Genomic DNA, 17,280 nt, shown 5'->3' with positions numbered 1-17,280 from the left:
TGTGTATGTGTGTATGAGTGAAGTTCTCTGTCTGGGGGAAATCCCCTATTTTAGATGCTTCTCATGAAATAACCACCTGTGAAGCACAAAGATAATAAATCTTATAGGATGCAAAGTTATGCTTTGTTTAGAATCATAAGTCATATACTCTTCTTCTTCTTCTTTTTCTTCTTCTTTGTCTTTCTCATCTTCTTCTTCATCGTTTTCGTCTTTGTCTTCAACATGCGAGTGGTGCGTTTCCACCGCAGTGAGATCACACAGCCACCCGCAGATTTGCGGTTGTTTTTAGCTACCTTTTTTTTTTTACTTGTCACAGTACTGTTCTCATTCCCCTGCTATTTTCTTGTCACGCTATTTTCTTGCCACATTTTCATCTTACTGTTTTACTCTGGTGATCTTTTTGAAAGAGATGATGTGGCAGAGATCTCGAGATGACTAGATATGGCAGAGAGAACTGTGAGTAAGTTGACACTGGAAGTCCCCTGATGAAGATTTCTGTGAGTAAAGTGAGTACTGTAAGGTCTTCACCTGTGATGGCACATCCACAGAGACCGGCGAATCACTTCATATCCTCTTAGTTTGTCTATAATTTACATGTTTATGACAGAAAAGATTTAGTATCCAAACAAATATGAATTAGCCATATATGCAAATTTACCTTTCAATCACAATGTATAATTCAAACCACAAACAATATCCTAGCACGAAGGCCTAGCTGTTCTCTGATTGGATGAAACTACACACATTCATTAATTATTTACAAATGTAATCAGCTTATCTCTGGGTGATGATGTACTGCTGCATAGATGATTAAAAACCATTGTAAGCATCATCCTAATTCCATTATCAAATGTAAGTATTCCAGATTGTTGTTTTTATTTGTTTACCCACAGTTATGTTTTAGCCGTGGAGTAGTTCCCTCATCTCTACTCATCTACTTTTCTTTATTGCGTGCAGGGCTTCATACTTCAGGGTTCCACTTCATGCACTCACCTCATAGAATAAAGCAATATTACAATATATAACCTACACTATACATACACTGTGTTTGTAGTAGAAAACCTTTAATTCTTGCTCACCAATAAGAGAGTCTATGAATGCTGCACAGACTAGTCTATTAACTTATTCGACACTAGAGGTCATACTATCCTCCTTCTGTCCTCTAGATTGATTGAAAAAATCTTTTTTTTTAAATTATTTTTTCACATAACAATGTAACATATAAGAAAAAGTTTTTTTCCACACCACACCAAGCACAACGAAATCACTAGAGAGCTCATGAAGAGTTTATGAAGCATGGCTTTTGACGTGGAGAGTGGTTATACTGGTAGAAGGATTTTGGAGATGGAGCTGCCAGGTAAGAGGTCAAGAGGAAGGCCAGAGAGTAGATATATGGATGTGTTGGAAGGGGATATGAAGTTGGTGCAAGAGTAGAGGATGCCGAGGATAGAGTTAGGTGGAAACAGGTTGATTCGCTGTGGCGACCCCTGACGGGAAAAGCTGAAAGTAGAAAAAAAGAAGATTGCTTTTGACAGGCTTGTGTTGGTTACAACATCCAATGGCATTTTTGTATTTTATTTATGGTGAGATGGTGAACAATGGTGGCAAATGCATCTAGCAATCAGTGCATCCATCCCTGAGCTTTAACTCATTTCATTTATTGAAAGTAAGTAAGTGAGCATTTTCTAAGATTTTGACAGGCAGCTGAGCTGACTGTATCCAGCATTTCAATGAACCTGAATCATCTAAATCTCCATCCCAATCTATTTGAAGCCCCTGATCTTTTATTATAGAGTGAAAGTTTTTGTCATACATTACTGTGAATGTAAAAGCTACCATCAATTAGGAATAGCCCATTAACATGTTTCTGTAGTTCTTTGTCTTTCTATACATTATCCCATAGTGTGACCTAAGACCCCCAGGCCTTCAGTATGACTCATTGTGTGTTCAGTCTGTCTATGCTGCACCAGTGTTCCTGTAGACTCTAGCACACCTTCGGCACGGCTGATGCAGAATAATGAGCAGCTTCAGGCCTAATAACACAGACTTATCTCCTAGCTCTGCATCCTGTCACACACTTACTGTCAAACACCGAGCACAGTCACAATCCACTGCTGGCAGGACAGCCGTCTGTAACGTCTCCTGCCTGTACTTATGTTCCATGAGGACACGTGTGCGCCACACGTCCTTCAACATCATTCGCTACTTCATGAGCCAGCTGCTCTCACCACACCACGAAGACGGGGACACACCGCACAGAATAGGGTCATGAAGGGAAATGCTCGCTCATAGCAACAGAGGTACACAAGAATAAACAGAGAGATATATTGGCACGCTCACATGCACATACACACACACTCTCACACTGTCGCTCACTGAGGCTCAGGATGGTAAACTGTGAGCATAGATTTTTGTGAGCATCGCTTTATTTTCCTATTTTAGTCATTTTCTGTCTAGCAATTGATAAACACCCGGCGCTTGCTTCAGAGGAAAGGAATTCTGTTCAGCAGTGTGAGAGAGACAGGGGGTGTGTGTGTCTGAGTGAGTGAACCGACACAGTAGAGATGATGCAGCTCAAGAGTTAAAATATTCAGAGCAGAATAAATTTAAACAGAAACTTCCGTGACGTTTGAGATCCTCTTTTCTTCTCCCGAGTTTGATCCTCCGTGTCCGAGACTTTCAGAGAGATCAAACACGAGCGCACGAACATGGTGCTTTTTGCATCGTGATTGATGACTTACAGGGCTAGATCACTATAGGGTTAAGCTACAGATCAGGAGAATTACACATCTGAAAAGCAAAGGGACCGTGTGATGAGAATGGACCTGTCGGATCCGGCTCTGTGGACGTCCGTGCTGGTCGTGGCCGTGCACTTCGTGACAGTGGCCGGTGTGTGGTTGTGTTGCAGACGCAGAATAGGACGAACAGCTGCAGCTCTCGACGGTATACTTCTGTCTTCATGTCTCTCTCTCTCTCTCTCTCTCTCTCTCTCTCTCTCTCTTTACCTCACTAAGCAGCTCTGCCAATTCCATGCTAGCTTCCTCTCTATGCCCTCCTCTTCCTGTGGCCTCCTTGACTCACATCAATGCTCTCACATGCAAGTGGTGCTAAATTTATCACAGAGGAACTACATATGGGGCTGGAGTTTCTGCTGTAGAGGATCTCTTTGCACCTTTGAACGCTAAAGTTCCCTAGAAATTGCTGTGTGCTATTTAACAAATTGGTAAATTCTAACTAACTTTCCGATCTCCTACTAGAGACAACGCCTCCAAGTTCTGAAGAAACAAACATGGCTCCAGCATCAGCAGTAACTAATAAGCACTTTTTCCTGACATGTGCTGTATATATACTAATAATATACTAGAAAACATATTGACTCATTAGAATGTTAAATGTACAGCATGTGACTATACAGGAGGTATTTTTGCTAACGTAAAGTGAACATTCAAGAGTCCATGTTTTTGCCTCATGTTTCAAAAAGTGAAAATTAAATTATACATAAAAGTTGTTCCAGCATCTGACTACAGACTTAAGTTTGAGGATTTAAGTAGTGCGCTAATCTGGTGGCTATATGCTGTAGTGACCTGTTAGCTTTATTAGCTTCATAGTATGGCTGGGCGATTTGGCCTAAAATCAAAATATCGATTAATTGAACATTTTAACTCGATTACGATTAATGAACGATTATTTTATTTTTTTTGCCCTCATAGTTCACTGACAAGTTTTGTTTAGTAAATATGCTCACATATTACAAGTGAGAGATTTTTGAATGAAGGGTGCATTACTTGATTTTAAAGTAATTGAAGGAAACACACACTATCTACTATCTATAATTATTTATTGAACATCAATGTTGAACAACTGAAATTAAAGCACACATTGCCTAAAACGAACAGTCACTTTGTTATAAAAAAAAGTAAAAATAAATAACTTGTACTTTTGGAAACAAAATAAATTATTTTCAATGTTTTTCATATTCATGTCGAGCATGGAGAGCTTAAACACTCAGACAACTGAGCAACAAGAGCAGCTTGTACCAAAGAAAAACGCAGTCTCCGTCGTTTGGACACATTTTGGCTTCAGTAAGGATGACATCGAACAAAATGAAGTCAGATGTAGACACTGTAGAAAAACAGTTTTGATGCCCAACGGTAAAATCACCAATTTGTCGTATCCATTGACATGTCGGCGGAGTAACGTAACGGAGCGTGGTCACGTGTCTCCACACGCGGTAGTGTTTTTAATGGGAAAGTAATTGAAATAATCGACATGGAAAAATTTGATCGATTATAGGTTCTGAATGTCGATTTCGATTACTTTTCGATTAGTTGCCCAGCCCTACTTTATAGCCCTTTTATAAACATAATATGACACTGTTCTGTTGTATTGATTTTATTTAAAGTGTTTTCACTAAACTGTTGCTTCTTTTGTACACGATGCTTTAAAAAGTTTAGAGAAGATTGAGATGACTGTATAGACACAGGATGTTAGTGCTGCCTCTGATAAAAGTGGCGACTAATCACCCAATTCACTCGCAGCTGTCAGGTTGGCCTCGGTATTATTTGTATAGCTGTTTTATTAATACACACTGTCACAAAGCAGGTTTTAAGAAATTCGGATGTAGGCTTACATTCCTGATGAGCAGGCCAAAGCTGAAAAACTGTCTGAGATGACATGAGCGCGAAACTTGAAATACGAGACAATCCACTGCCTAGTCGAGACAGACAGAAAGGATTATAGTTAAAGTGTACTGCAGGTCTAAATGTGCTGGAGGGATGGTTAATATGAGCATCAGACTTAGAAAGAAATCTCAAGGATCCAGGTGAGATTATTTTCTTTAGTGAGAGTGATAGTTGGGTATAAACGATTTTTTGTCAGCGTCATCAGAAGGTGGACTGGGTTAAATACTCAGGTTCTGACTAGTTAAAATCAGAATGATCAATGTGAGATGAAAGAAATGTGAAAAGAAGGAAAGAGGAAATGTGACATTATTCAGCCACATAGCCCTTTTTTTTTCAGCAGAAAAGCCTAAAGAGGTGTGCGTGTGTGTGCGAGTGCACGAGTTTATATTATTTTGTGTGGGTATGTAAATGTTTTAATATGTTGGTGCAAAAAACACTTACTGAGGTTAATGGTAGGGTTAGATATTAGTTGGGCATTGCATATTGATTTGTTGCATGAATAATTCTGTGCAATGGTGCGTGTGTGTGCCCACCCGTTTGTGTGTGCCCACTCGTGTGTGTGTGTGTGTGTGTGCACGCATGCTTGTGTGATTGCGTGCGTGCCAGTCCTGGTTAAGTAATATTTTGTACATCAGTTGTCTTTCTGGACACTGTCCTGATGGCCATCTCTTTCCTTGATCATCTTTAAGGGTATTCATTGTACATCATTGTACATTTTCTCTTCACTGTGTCAGTGTTCAATCTGATCTCTCAGTCTGATCACAGTAGCGCTAACCTTATGTTACTCACGATTACTTTATTTCTCAGGCTCATACCGTCATTGCTCAGCACTGCAGCAGTTCTTTCTGTGTGCTGGTGTCTGGCTATGGTGCACTGAATATGCTGAAGTCATCTAAGTCTGAGAATGTTGAAGTTAAATCTAAGCTTCTGATATAGACATAGCATTTGGATATTTGTTTATACCCTTTTACTCGTTTCCTGTGTCTGAGGAACAGGCCTTAATGACAGCAGCTCCCTGTTGTGATTATGTTCATTTCACTGCCTGCCTTTCCCACTTTTGGCCACAATGAGGTGTGTACTGTTCATGGTCTGGACTTTTACTTATGGCCCTATTGTTAAATGGTGTTTTTTGTGTAGGGAAATATATACTTATACATACTCTTCTTCTTTATGTCCTTTTAATTTCTGATTATTCATTTATCTTCTGTATTATGTGTGCTTCTTAATCCTATTCATTTGCTATATATTTAAAGATGCACTTTAAGTATATATGAAATTGCAAAATGAAGAAAGTGCAATAATAAAAGTACTAGTAATAATAATAATAAAGGCTGAACGTTAAAAACATTAAAAATAACATGTTTGTAACTTAAGTGTCATTATTAAGTGTGAGCAGATAAAATAAAACCTTTATTATTTACTTTGTTAAAAAATCAGACAATATTGTGTATTATGAACATTATGAATTAATAATCATTATAATAATAATATACTCTGTGTATGTGTGTGTGTGTGTGTGTGTGTGTGTGTGTGTGAACATTGTTGGTTAAATCTGAGCTGAAGGTTTTAGAAGCTGCTCTGTATCTGCAGAAGTCTACTAGACACACTGCTCCACACGTGTCGGCATTAATTTGGTTTCATTCTGTTAATCAGTGCTCCAGCTCTGTGGTCACAAGGAGCACAAATGTAATAGATGCTAATGAGATGATGGAGGCTGGTCAGCATGTCGGAGCTCTGCCTATAACAGGAATATACCCACTGCTGCATACAAGCCATCTGTCTCTCCACTGTCTCGCCCTGTTCCCAAGCTCGCTCTGTTTCATAATATCGCCGCTTGATCGGAAGTTCCCTTGGACGTTCGCTTGTCCTGCAGCTCACAGGGGACAGTCGAGCAGGAGGGGGAGAGAATGCGTACCGTGCCAGCCTCAAACGTCACTACGCACATAGAGAGAGAGAGAGAGAGAGAGAGAGAGAGAGAGAGAGAGAGAGAGAGTGTGATACTGAAACACAAACCGAAAACAAGCAGGGATTAAGGAAACGTGTAGAATAACAGGACTGGACAGTGGACTCCAGACTGTCAGAGATATTACAGTGGAGATAAGACGTAGAGTGGGAGAGAGATAGCGAGAGAGGGAGGGAGAGGGATAAGCGTGCTGTGTGGCATTAGCTCTTAGCGTAAGCTCTGATTATTTTTAGTTTGGAGGGCTGCAGGAGAACAGAAGCTACGCAATAAGACTCGTGCTCAAAAGAACTCGGGGAAAGGTGCACAACAACAACAGAGATCGCAGAAGAGTGGATGAAGAAGAGAAAGGAACACACAGGACGATGGATAGCACACTGATTACAGTCTGACTCTCAGCAGCCAGGAAAAGGAAGAGGAGGAGGGAGTGACGTTAAAGCTCTGATAGGGGGAGTTTGTGGTTGTGTGTCTCAGCTAGTGTTTGGGTCAGCAGACCTTTGAACTCTTTGACTGATTACAAAGGTGCAGGAGAACCGTCCTTCCTGAGTGTCTTCTGCTGATTAACTGATCTGTCGCTATTGGGTTGTGATGATATGTGATGTGATCATGCTAATTGCTGAGAGATTGATATGTGCTGTTTTGTTAACTTGCATTTTGTCTGAATGTTCTGTGGTTTTATTGATTAATTCAGTGGCTGAATTTTGTAGCTGGAAAATCAGATATTCTCCATGCATGTTATAATATATGCAGATTGAAAAAAAAAATCCTTTCTGACTCAACAAATGTGGGAAACTGAATTTGAATAGTGATGAAGTTTAGGCTCCTCATGGGTCTTGCTCCCAAAAGAGTATCTACTCTGAACTCGTTCTGGTTGCCCTCATTCTAGGGATTGAATAGAGCATTTTAAAAGGCAAAATTTTGAACAGACAAATGTTATTGCGTCATAAAGTAGGAGAGCCTATCATTTTCCAGTGTACAAATGTTGCTAATGAAATGGGGGAAAGCTTTGTATAAAGATCTTGGCATTTCCATGATTAAAAGGAAACTTACGTAGGTCTTTGTTTCCTATCTGTTTTACATGGAATGCTCAGAAACCTAGAGATTAAATGAATCTTCATAGAAAAGGGACAATTTCTATGCCTTAGATCTAACAGATCTGAGTTTGGGGGGACAGATACAGAGCCCGAGGGTCCGCTTGTACAGCACTCATTCAAGTCTTAATGGAAATCAGAGCTTTTTCAGAACTCGCCTAGTTTTCCAGGTCCTTCTCTCCTGAGTGGTCACTTTCACTTTTGTTTTGCTGGCATCACTGCCTCCACAGAGCTCACACACACACACACACACACACACACACACACACACACACACACACACACACAAACACACACAGTGTTCATATTAAATGCAGAACACCAGAAGATGCAGGCTGATGATTTTTAGTTGACTGCTGTCTCCTTAAAGACATGGTGCATGACATCATCATAAACGTCCACATCCTGCTCTGGCTCAACTGTTCTTTGGACTTCCTTATGAAGTTTGCGATAAAGGAAACAATATCACACCCAAGTCCTTAGGAACTACGTCGTCTTGCGTTTTTCTTGTTCAGCCTTGCACGTTGACTTACCTGGAAAGTTCCATGGACTGTTGAGTCTTCTGAAGTAAACACTCATCCTCAAGTTGTGAGTGAGATGTGAAGCGAGAGCGCACGTTTTTGCCTACCTCTGTGGACAGCTGTGCATGAAGCCCCGTGCTGACGAGGCTTGTGAATGTGGAGGGGAACTCTAGACTTCAGTGGGGGAGGAGCTCACAGTCAGTGCATGACACACACATACACGTGGAAGCCCTAGTGTCAGCTCTGCCATGGCAGCGACTGCAAGTTACACACTCACCGGTTTTCCCTCAGGTGCTGGGATTTAGCCTGCTCTCATATTTCTCTCTGGATCTTTATCTGACGTCGACTGGTTTAAGAAGGACATGGTTCAAGGGAGAAAAAACGAGAGAAAGGTCATGCATTCCGGACTAAAAGAGGAGTAAAGCAAATGACAAAATGTGGCCGGAATATTATAACGAACAGAGGCTCAATGCTCACCTGTTCACGCTCATGTGCTGCACAGGTCAGTTCCGTTTGTGTGTGGGTGACTAACCATGTGTATGAGGCTGTGATCGTGTGTGTTTGTGTGTGATTGGTGTTGGTTGTTTACTCAGTGCTACAGTAGACTATGTGTGGAGATGTTATTGGTTGTGTTGTGTGTGTTTGTTGTAGTAGCACTGCATGACAATGACTCCCTGTATATAGAGGAACACGTGCCTCTCTGTGGCTGTCACTCCAGCTGTGTGACTGAATTGTCAAGGTTTCTGTATATCATGTCTGTTTATAGCTTGTGTAATATGATGTACTTTGTGTCATACAAAAAAGTACATTAACCGGGACAGAGAGGCGAGCCTCCTTAAAAGTTTGCAAGGGGTGAATTTCAGGTCATATTGCTATATTTCTGATCAGAGTTTCTTATTTTATGATCTGATCCACTGATATTTGTTGTCGGTGCAGCACAGATCTTTCCCATAAACACAGATAACAAATTATATTAATGTTTGTAATCATTGTTTGGTGTTTTGGATAAGAGAAGCTTGGTAACAGAGAACTCGGTGTCAGGTCAGTATCATTGTTTGGTCAATACTCAAAGCTCTAATACTGGCATTTTATTCAAGTGGGAGATATGGGATTGGGACGTCTGTTTTAACACTTTTTTTAGTGCTTTGATTGTTAAAATCTGTTTTTAATTCATTGTTGCAGTCATTCAACAAATTCAATATTCACTATTGTGCAATATTCAATAATGAAATTACTAGTAGTGTCCCAGACATGCTATAATGTTTTACTCTTTTAACCACTTTTACACTCTGCTATACCAAATTAACAGAGTTTAGTTTATCAGGAGTTAGCTATAGCTATCTATATTTACCTACTGGATGTTCTGTAACTGAAATTTCTGCTGAAGCTGAGGTAAACGTGCACAGTGACGTAAATCTGTGGCATTATAAGACACATAGCTGCTGTAAACTGTACTTAGCTTAGATTAATACCGAAACAGCCGATAGAGCTTCCTAAAGGTAGATAATATGTTATGTAGGCTAAAGATAACATCAGTATTCTAGGAAGGGGGTTTGGTGATGTTTTGTACGAGATATAAAGTATGTTAGATATATTTTTAGTTAATGGTAGATAACATTTCAATTTCCTGTTATTTTGGTAGCGCACTGAAATCACACACATCTGTGTTTGTATTAAATGGGTATTTAACACACATCTAACAAATCAGGCTGACATTTATTTCTTATAGTTATAGTCAAAGGTTCGACTCTTATCTGACTTCTTATCAAAAGAATTTCAAGTTGAAAGAAATCGCTAGTGAGAAAGCATTGAGCAATGTTGGTGCTCGGGATTTATGATGCACTATAAATAGTCATATTTTAAACTTTTAAGGCAGTACAAATACCTACTGCCAAATGAGACGTTACAAAATGGTGGATGTCCAAAAAGGATGGGACTGAAATATAATTCTCTTAACTGAAATGTTATTGTCTTATAACTGAAATAATGTTGTCATATTGAATATCTTCACATTTTTAGGGTGTTTGTACTTTCAGGCAACCTGTTAGTTCAGATGAAAAATCACACTGATACTTGCATGAAAGCAAAACCGTTTTAGTAGGACAAACCAGTTAAACATCCCCTCTGGTGAAATAATTGCAAATGTGAAGCAATTCCTTGCTCCCTGTGTGTAAATATGTGTGAATGATATGGAGTGGGTGTGTGTCGCTTGCTTGTCTTTAGACATGCTCCGAATTTTGGTGCTTATGCCAAATATTTTGCTAAAGGAAGCTCCTAAACTGCTAAACTTTGCTAATCCTGCCGCTAATAAGATGACTAGTGTGTGATGATAAACCAAAAGGTTAAACATTCAGTGTCTATGTTGACCCCGTGTTCGGGAGTGTGATGTAATATGTGTGCTTATCACGTTAAGGAGGTGGGCCAATCGAGACTCCATACCACATGGCCTCTCTATCGCTATGTTGTCATAGCAACCCCATCAACAGAACAGCTTAAATAAGAGAAGGGGGAATATAAACGAAAGAGGCGGAAGAGAAAACGAAATCTGGAGGCCGGGATGGATAAAATTCACTCTCAGGCTGTATTGTCAGGCTCTATTCTGGGCCCTGCTGCCTCACTGCTCTGGTGTGTTGACGCAGCGCTGTATCACTCAGACCTGCTTAATATGCTGGCTGCGCTCACACATTTTTCTACAGTGCAAGATTTTGTCTTTTTAATTTTTAAAAAGTGTTTTTTCAGACCTGCCTATCCTTTTAGACGTTTTATAGAGGAGTTCTGCATTTCAGCATCACACAAAAAATGTGTCAAGACTTCACAGATTAGCATCTGTGATGATTGACAGTTAAGCAGGTGTTTTGAATTTGATATTAATCAACACCCTGGAAGCTCCTCTTCTTTTCTCAATTTACAATAGTAATATTTCTGTGCTAAAGCTAACTGCGTCTAATAACGTCTGCATCTGAATGTAAAAAAGTCGAACAGAAGCTTTATCTACCCCACTGCCAAATGGCTACTGTAAACGTACATATGTACAAATATATGTATATAGAGAAGGGATTATACTGAATATTCACATCTCTTAAAGAAGTTTCTCCCCAAAAAGTTAAAACTAGGGTTTTTGTGCAATCCGAGAAAGTAATTTAAATGCACTTTATGTCATGGCTCAGAATAAGAATGAATGCAGATCTCAAATTAATCATGTCTCCAGATATTATTTATTTATTATAATTTTTTCGTGTGTAATGTCAGTGGAGCGTTTGATTTGCAGTAGAGTCTTTTGAAACTGACAGACTGCTTCTTTTAATGTGATCCACATTTGCATAGATTTCTGTGAGACACTTTTGTGAGACTCACAAAAGTGGCTTTTAATTGTAGCAGAATTCAGCACAAGCATCAAGAGTTGAACACTAAGGGTTCTGCTCAGTATTCCAGCATCTGGTATTTGACTGTATAACCTTCTGGTCACTTGTACAGAACATTGAGCTCACTGTGCTTCAAATGTTTTTCGTCTATGTTTTTGAAGCATTTAGATTTCCATAAATATTCCACGTTCTCTGTAAATGAATGTAAACCTGGCCTCGCTGGTCGAGTGTGTGTCGTTATTCACATGGCTGCATTTGGGTTATGCAGGGTATCAGAAAATCCAGGTTTCCACACAGTTAGATTGATTGGAGATTAAATGAATGTGTATCATGTTTGGTTAATGAATCTAATTGTCCCGCATGGAGATGTTCACATGAAGGTCAGCGAATATTTAGGTCGTCTAAATCAGAACTGCTGCAAGTCCCTTATCAATCTTGTCTATTTTTAACTTCCATCAAGTACAGCATCATATGGCTAATGTTGTTCAGCACCAAGCTTGGTCTATAATGGGATAATAAAAAACATTTGTATTTTCATAATCTGCTTTATAAGCACAGGAGAAGTTAGTTATCATCACTATATATTTTTAGATCCTGGTCTGAACACAAGAGAACAGGAGGAGCCTCTCTAAATAATACAAGGCACAATAATGACACTGCAGTTCTCTTGGTGTTCCAGCATTAAATCTCTCTCTCTTCTTCCCTTTTTTCTTCTTTATCTGTCCTCCTTTGCAGATGAGCGAGACAGGGTGCAGAAGAAAACCTTCACCAAATGGGTCAACAAGCACCTTATCAAGGTACAGTTCAACATGCCGTGTTATTTTCTTGGCTTTCTGTGTATAACCTAGATAAGGACTGGCACCAGTGAATTGTCTCATCAACGAAATGTGTTGAAAAGACACGTATGTATTCCAGCCATAATGGGGGAAGTCGTGCCTTTGGGGCAAGTCGTGGCCTGATGGTTAGAGAGTCTGATTTGTAACCCTATGGTTGTGGGTTCGATTCTCGGGCTGGCCACGACTGAGGTGACCTTGAGCAAGGCACCGAATCCACCAACTGCTCCCCGGGCACCGCAGCATAAATGGCTGCCCACTGCTCCGGGTGTGTGTTCACTGCTGTGTGTGTGCACTTTGGATTGGTTAAATGCAGAGAACAAATTCTGAGTATGGGTCACCGTACTTAGCTTTGTCACTTCACTCACTTTTCACTTTGTATGGACTCAGATAAACTGTTTTATTAATGTGGCAGAGCACAGGATATTAGAGCATGCATGGCATTGATTAATAGGATTCAAGATTTTTATTAGTCACATACAGAGTTATATACATTAAACCTTGGAGTATAATAAAAACCCAGTCACTCCTCTTAGTTTCTGCATATAAATAAACTAAACTTAAGAACGGAGTAATGAATGAATTAATGAATGAATGAATGAATGAATGAATGAATAAATAAATAAATAAGCAAATGATTAAATAAATAAATCAATAAATTACTACATAAATTAATAAATGGATGAAGGGATCGATGGAGGGATTTATTCATTCATGAATAAATATAAGCTTACACGGATCAGTTAAAACAGGAACCCTCTCCTCAGTCTGCTCAGGTGCTGCAACATTTGAATTCAGTTAAGTTCATCACAGTGCTACTTAATTCTCAGACCTGATTGGTCAGGGAGTGTTGATTTCTTCATTAATTCATTCGGCACTACAATGCACCAAACAGGGTTATCTTAAGCTTGGGTAGCATCCAAGGTTTCCAGAAACTCATTGAGATATTGATATTTGATCACCTATGACCTCTTAAGGAGGGTGAGAGAAATACTTTTAAGACTTTTAAAGGTTATGGGAGTGGTTACAGTGTAGTGACAGTGTAGTGACAGTGTAGTGACAGTAGACGTAACACAGATGTGACAGTAAAATGGACATGATTTATATTGTGTGTTGTATACAGTATTTTCCGCACTATAAGGCGCACCGGATTATAAGGCGCAGTTTCAATTACGGCTCTATTTCTGTATTTAACCCATACATAAGGCGCACCGTATTATAAGGCGCATGCTAAAACATACGGCCTACAAAAAAGGTAACAGAAGCAAAACAGTAAGTTAAGTTGAACTTTATTCTACTATTTAACACACAATATTTTTTAATCAATCTTCTCCCACAAATCCATCAAAGTCCTCATCTACTGTGTTTTCTTAACTTGACGCAGTACATTTTCTTGCTTCCTCCACTTCCGAACCGTAGGTACATTGATGTTGAATTCTTTCAGCTGCTCTATTCCTATTTACAACCGTGTAACTGATAGCCTGTAGTTTGTATTGTGTCTCGTAAGCATCTGATTTTTATTGGCGGATGGCAAACCAACTTAAGGTGCATTTACCGCCACCTACTGGACTGGAGTGTGGCGTGCATAATGGTTAGGAAGAAACAAATGTTGTTTTGCACCATACCGGTAGTATACCTACCGGAGGCGTGGCAGAGGTAAGCGTACGTACTGTACGTATTGCGTAATGTTCCCTGATTGGTTTATCGCTGCCAGCGTACGTAGTGTATGTATTACGTCTCTGTGTCAGCGGGAAATGGTCCGACAGTCAACCAAGCGGAGCGCTTACTAAAGTCACACAACATTTGTACAGATTTTTTGAACTCAGTGCACACATAAGGCGCACCGGATTATTAGGCGCACGGCCGATTTTTTGAGAAAATTTAAGGCTTTTAGGTGTGCCTTATAGTGCGGAAAATACTGTATGTGTTTCAGGGGCGTTAACGATACATTTCTATCGTGGTGGACAAAAGTGCAGATGAGTCACATCCAAAAATGTGAAAACGTACCAATGTTTGAAATTGCAGCAAGGCAGATAAGAGCTGCCAGCCTGAGCACGACCTTCCAGACAATTATCACTAGACAATAACAGATAATTCAATCCACTGAATGCAGTTTAAAGGCAGTTTACAGCTTCTGTGTCTGTGTTGTAACCTGACTTCACCCACCTATGAGTCTGCAGTGGCATCGCACAGAAGATTATCAGCGATTGATTGAGTTTAGAAAATGAAAATAAAACGTTCAGCAAAATCCATCAAGTGCACAAAATACCGTTTCCCATGATTGACCTATTTCTGGTAGTGTGCCATGTCACAGAAGCAGGCAGTGTGTGGCATGTGCAGTCACAGCTCTACACACTACACAGTGGGCGATGGAGAAAAGGAACACTGTAAATAAATAAACTGTATAACAAACCCACAGCACTCAAACAGCGAAACCCAAATCTAATTTGTGATTTGTGTAAAATCTAATGATTTGAAAGCCTTGATGATTATTTGATTGATTTTTGACCAGTACTTTATATAATTGAGGGGTTTTTTTTGAGGATAAATTGAAATGAATATATAATAGAGATTCATGTGTCTAAGTGTGGGGCTATGGCAGCAGAAGTCTGTTTGTCTGGCCAGCCTCACTAATCACACCGAGGCGTGGACATGAGGAATGCTGGGTGTTTTAAGAGCAGGATCAGGGACCAATCAGAGGACAGGGTAACAGAGCTGATGACCTCATGACTTAAGCTGCATTTCTGTGATGTGGTGCCTGCAGGTGGTGAGCACAAACCTTGGCACAACGTTGCTGTAACATTACACAAACTCTGATCGTTGTGAGTTATATTTACTGAGGAGACATGTGACCTTCTGGCTGACTGGAATGGAGGATGACACGTTCTCCAGTCATGAAGAAAAAAGAAAGAGTAGAGTATGAAAAGAATAGCGAGGTCAAAAATAGATGCAGGAAGACAGTGGTTTGGAGTGAGATGACCTTGTTTCCTGCCATGTTAGACTATTAATAATATGAAATCATCATGATATTCAGAGATGGAGCGATTAATTCTGGTAAGCTTGGGTTGGTTTAAGATAGGGGGTTTGGATGTGTTGGTTGAGTTCATTACCTTGCTGCACAGTCATATGAAGCTCTGGAAGGCTAATGAACAGTGTTGTTACTACAGAAGTGGAAACATTTCAGGTCCTTGCTTCGTGGCCACTGAACGACCTTCTGCCCACAAGTGGCAATGTGTGACGCAATAATGTTGACTTGAGTAATGGCAGAATAATTACAATACTTTTCCTATCATCTTAACCGGTAGTAATTCTTGTCAGGATTATTTTTAATCAGCTTGGGGATTAGTGGCTAAAACGTTTGCCTCACACCTTCAGGGTGGTGGTCTGATTATTATCGCCGTCCCTTGTGTGTGTGTGTGGAGTTTGCATGTACTCCTTGTGCCTTAGGGGTTTGCTCTAGGTACTCCAGTTACCCTTCAAGTACAAAAAATGCTTTGTGAGTTGATTGGCATCTGTAAATTGTCCATAGTTTGAGGGTGAGTTTTCAGTTGTGCCCTAAGATGGGACAGAACCCTGTCCGGAGGGTATCTCACCTTGTGTCCGGAGGGTATCTCACCTTGTGTCCGGAGTCTCCTGGTTCTCAGCAATAAGCAGTATAGAAGATGGTTGGATGGATGATGGATAGATGATTCCTTGGTTGGTTGGTTGGTTGGTAGGACATGGGTTTGTAAGGAATAACACATAAGCTGAGCTGTTGATCCAAAATAACCCACTTTGAGGTTGATTTATTTATTTATTTATTTGTATAGCAGCACAGCGTGAAGTGTGTTACCCTGCTCATTCCACTGTGTTTTCTTCCCCTAAGGATTTCATTTTTACAAATCTTATTACAAGTTATTACATATTACAAGTATCAATGAACAACACATCAGACCTTTTCACACTATAGTCACATTTAATGATATAAAACTCATGTGAAACAAGTTAGATCCTGTTATCACATATAATAAACAGTTGTTCCTGACCTCCCCATGTGTCTGAGAAAACAGAACAGCTTAATGAAGACTGAAAACTCTTATGTCAGGAATCTTACAGCTCATTACATAGTGCTGGCTCTTAAACACTTTCCATAAATGTTTCAATTAAAATCTCAAACAGAAACTTTACCATGTAAATAATTGTTTTTCTTTGTTAAGTGCCAAAAAAAAGAAACTGTTCATCATTAGCCTTAGATTATGTGAAGTCTCACTTTAGATGTGATAATATATTAAAAATTTGTGTATTAATGGAATCATGATATTTTTTTTAGAACCAGAGCTGCTGTTCTCTATAATACTTGCATGTTTCCCACAAAAGTCACAATGTGTAGCTTCTGTAAAATTTTGTACTTTGTGTTCATGATATGATTTGTTACATATGAACTTTTGAAAATTACTAGAAATTTTACACTAAACATCCTTTGACATTAATTCACCTTGATAAACTTCTAATTTTTAATTTCCTGTAAGATGATTCAATTCAGCACATGTGCAGTAAATGCTTTCTGCAAATCCAGTGCACATGTAGTATGCGCAACTATTTCGAGTTTAATTGCTAGCTTGACAAGCAGTCATCAAAAAGAAAAACGTGGAGTTCGAATCCGAATTCAACGTAGTGGTTCCATTCCAGTATCAAACGCAGTGAAAAAGTAACCCAGTAACTTTAAAGAGTACACAACAAATACTGTGATGATAAGCAGATCATTCGCTGTGTCTGTGGAAACATACACAATAAGTTCACATGACGGTCAGAACTGAGCAGGTGATGTCACATGACTGTGTGTTGAAATGTG

General features: G+C 39.6%; 1 protein-coding gene and 1 long non-coding RNA gene across 19 annotated transcripts in view; one reads left to right on the top strand and one right to left on the bottom strand.

The window, feature by feature from the left end:
- Window positions 1–17,280, top strand: part of macf1a (microtubule actin crosslinking factor 1a) — a 155,493-nt gene that overhangs the window by 47,706 nt on the left and 90,507 nt on the right. For 16 of the 18 annotated variants that reach the window (XM_047807948.1, XM_047807937.1, XM_047807950.1 and 13 more), the window contains one exon: window positions 12,352–12,413. In XM_047807948.1, the coding sequence (XP_047663904.1) occupies window positions 12,352–12,413 (62 nt within the window). Of the gene's footprint in view, window positions 1–2,804; window positions 2,944–8,505; window positions 8,757–12,351; window positions 12,414–17,280 lie in introns of those variants that run through there. The other 2 variants (XM_047807939.1, XM_047807943.1) reach the window with 2 other exon arrangements.
- On the bottom strand, window positions 7,892–8,761 carry LOC113661453. Its single transcript, XR_007139390.1, has 3 exons — window positions 8,732–8,761; window positions 8,267–8,600; window positions 7,892–7,965 (listed from the first exon to the last, which is right to left on the bottom strand). It is a non-coding gene; the product is annotated as an uncharacterized LOC113661453 (long non-coding RNA).

This window comes from Tachysurus fulvidraco, chromosome 24, assembly GCF_022655615.1.
Source record: "Tachysurus fulvidraco isolate hzauxx_2018 chromosome 24, HZAU_PFXX_2.0, whole genome shotgun sequence".
Taxonomy (NCBI): domain Eukaryota; kingdom Metazoa; phylum Chordata; class Actinopteri; order Siluriformes; family Bagridae; genus Tachysurus; species Tachysurus fulvidraco.
Note: the sequence above shows the minus strand (reverse complement) of the source record. Positions and strands in the feature narration are given on the sequence as shown.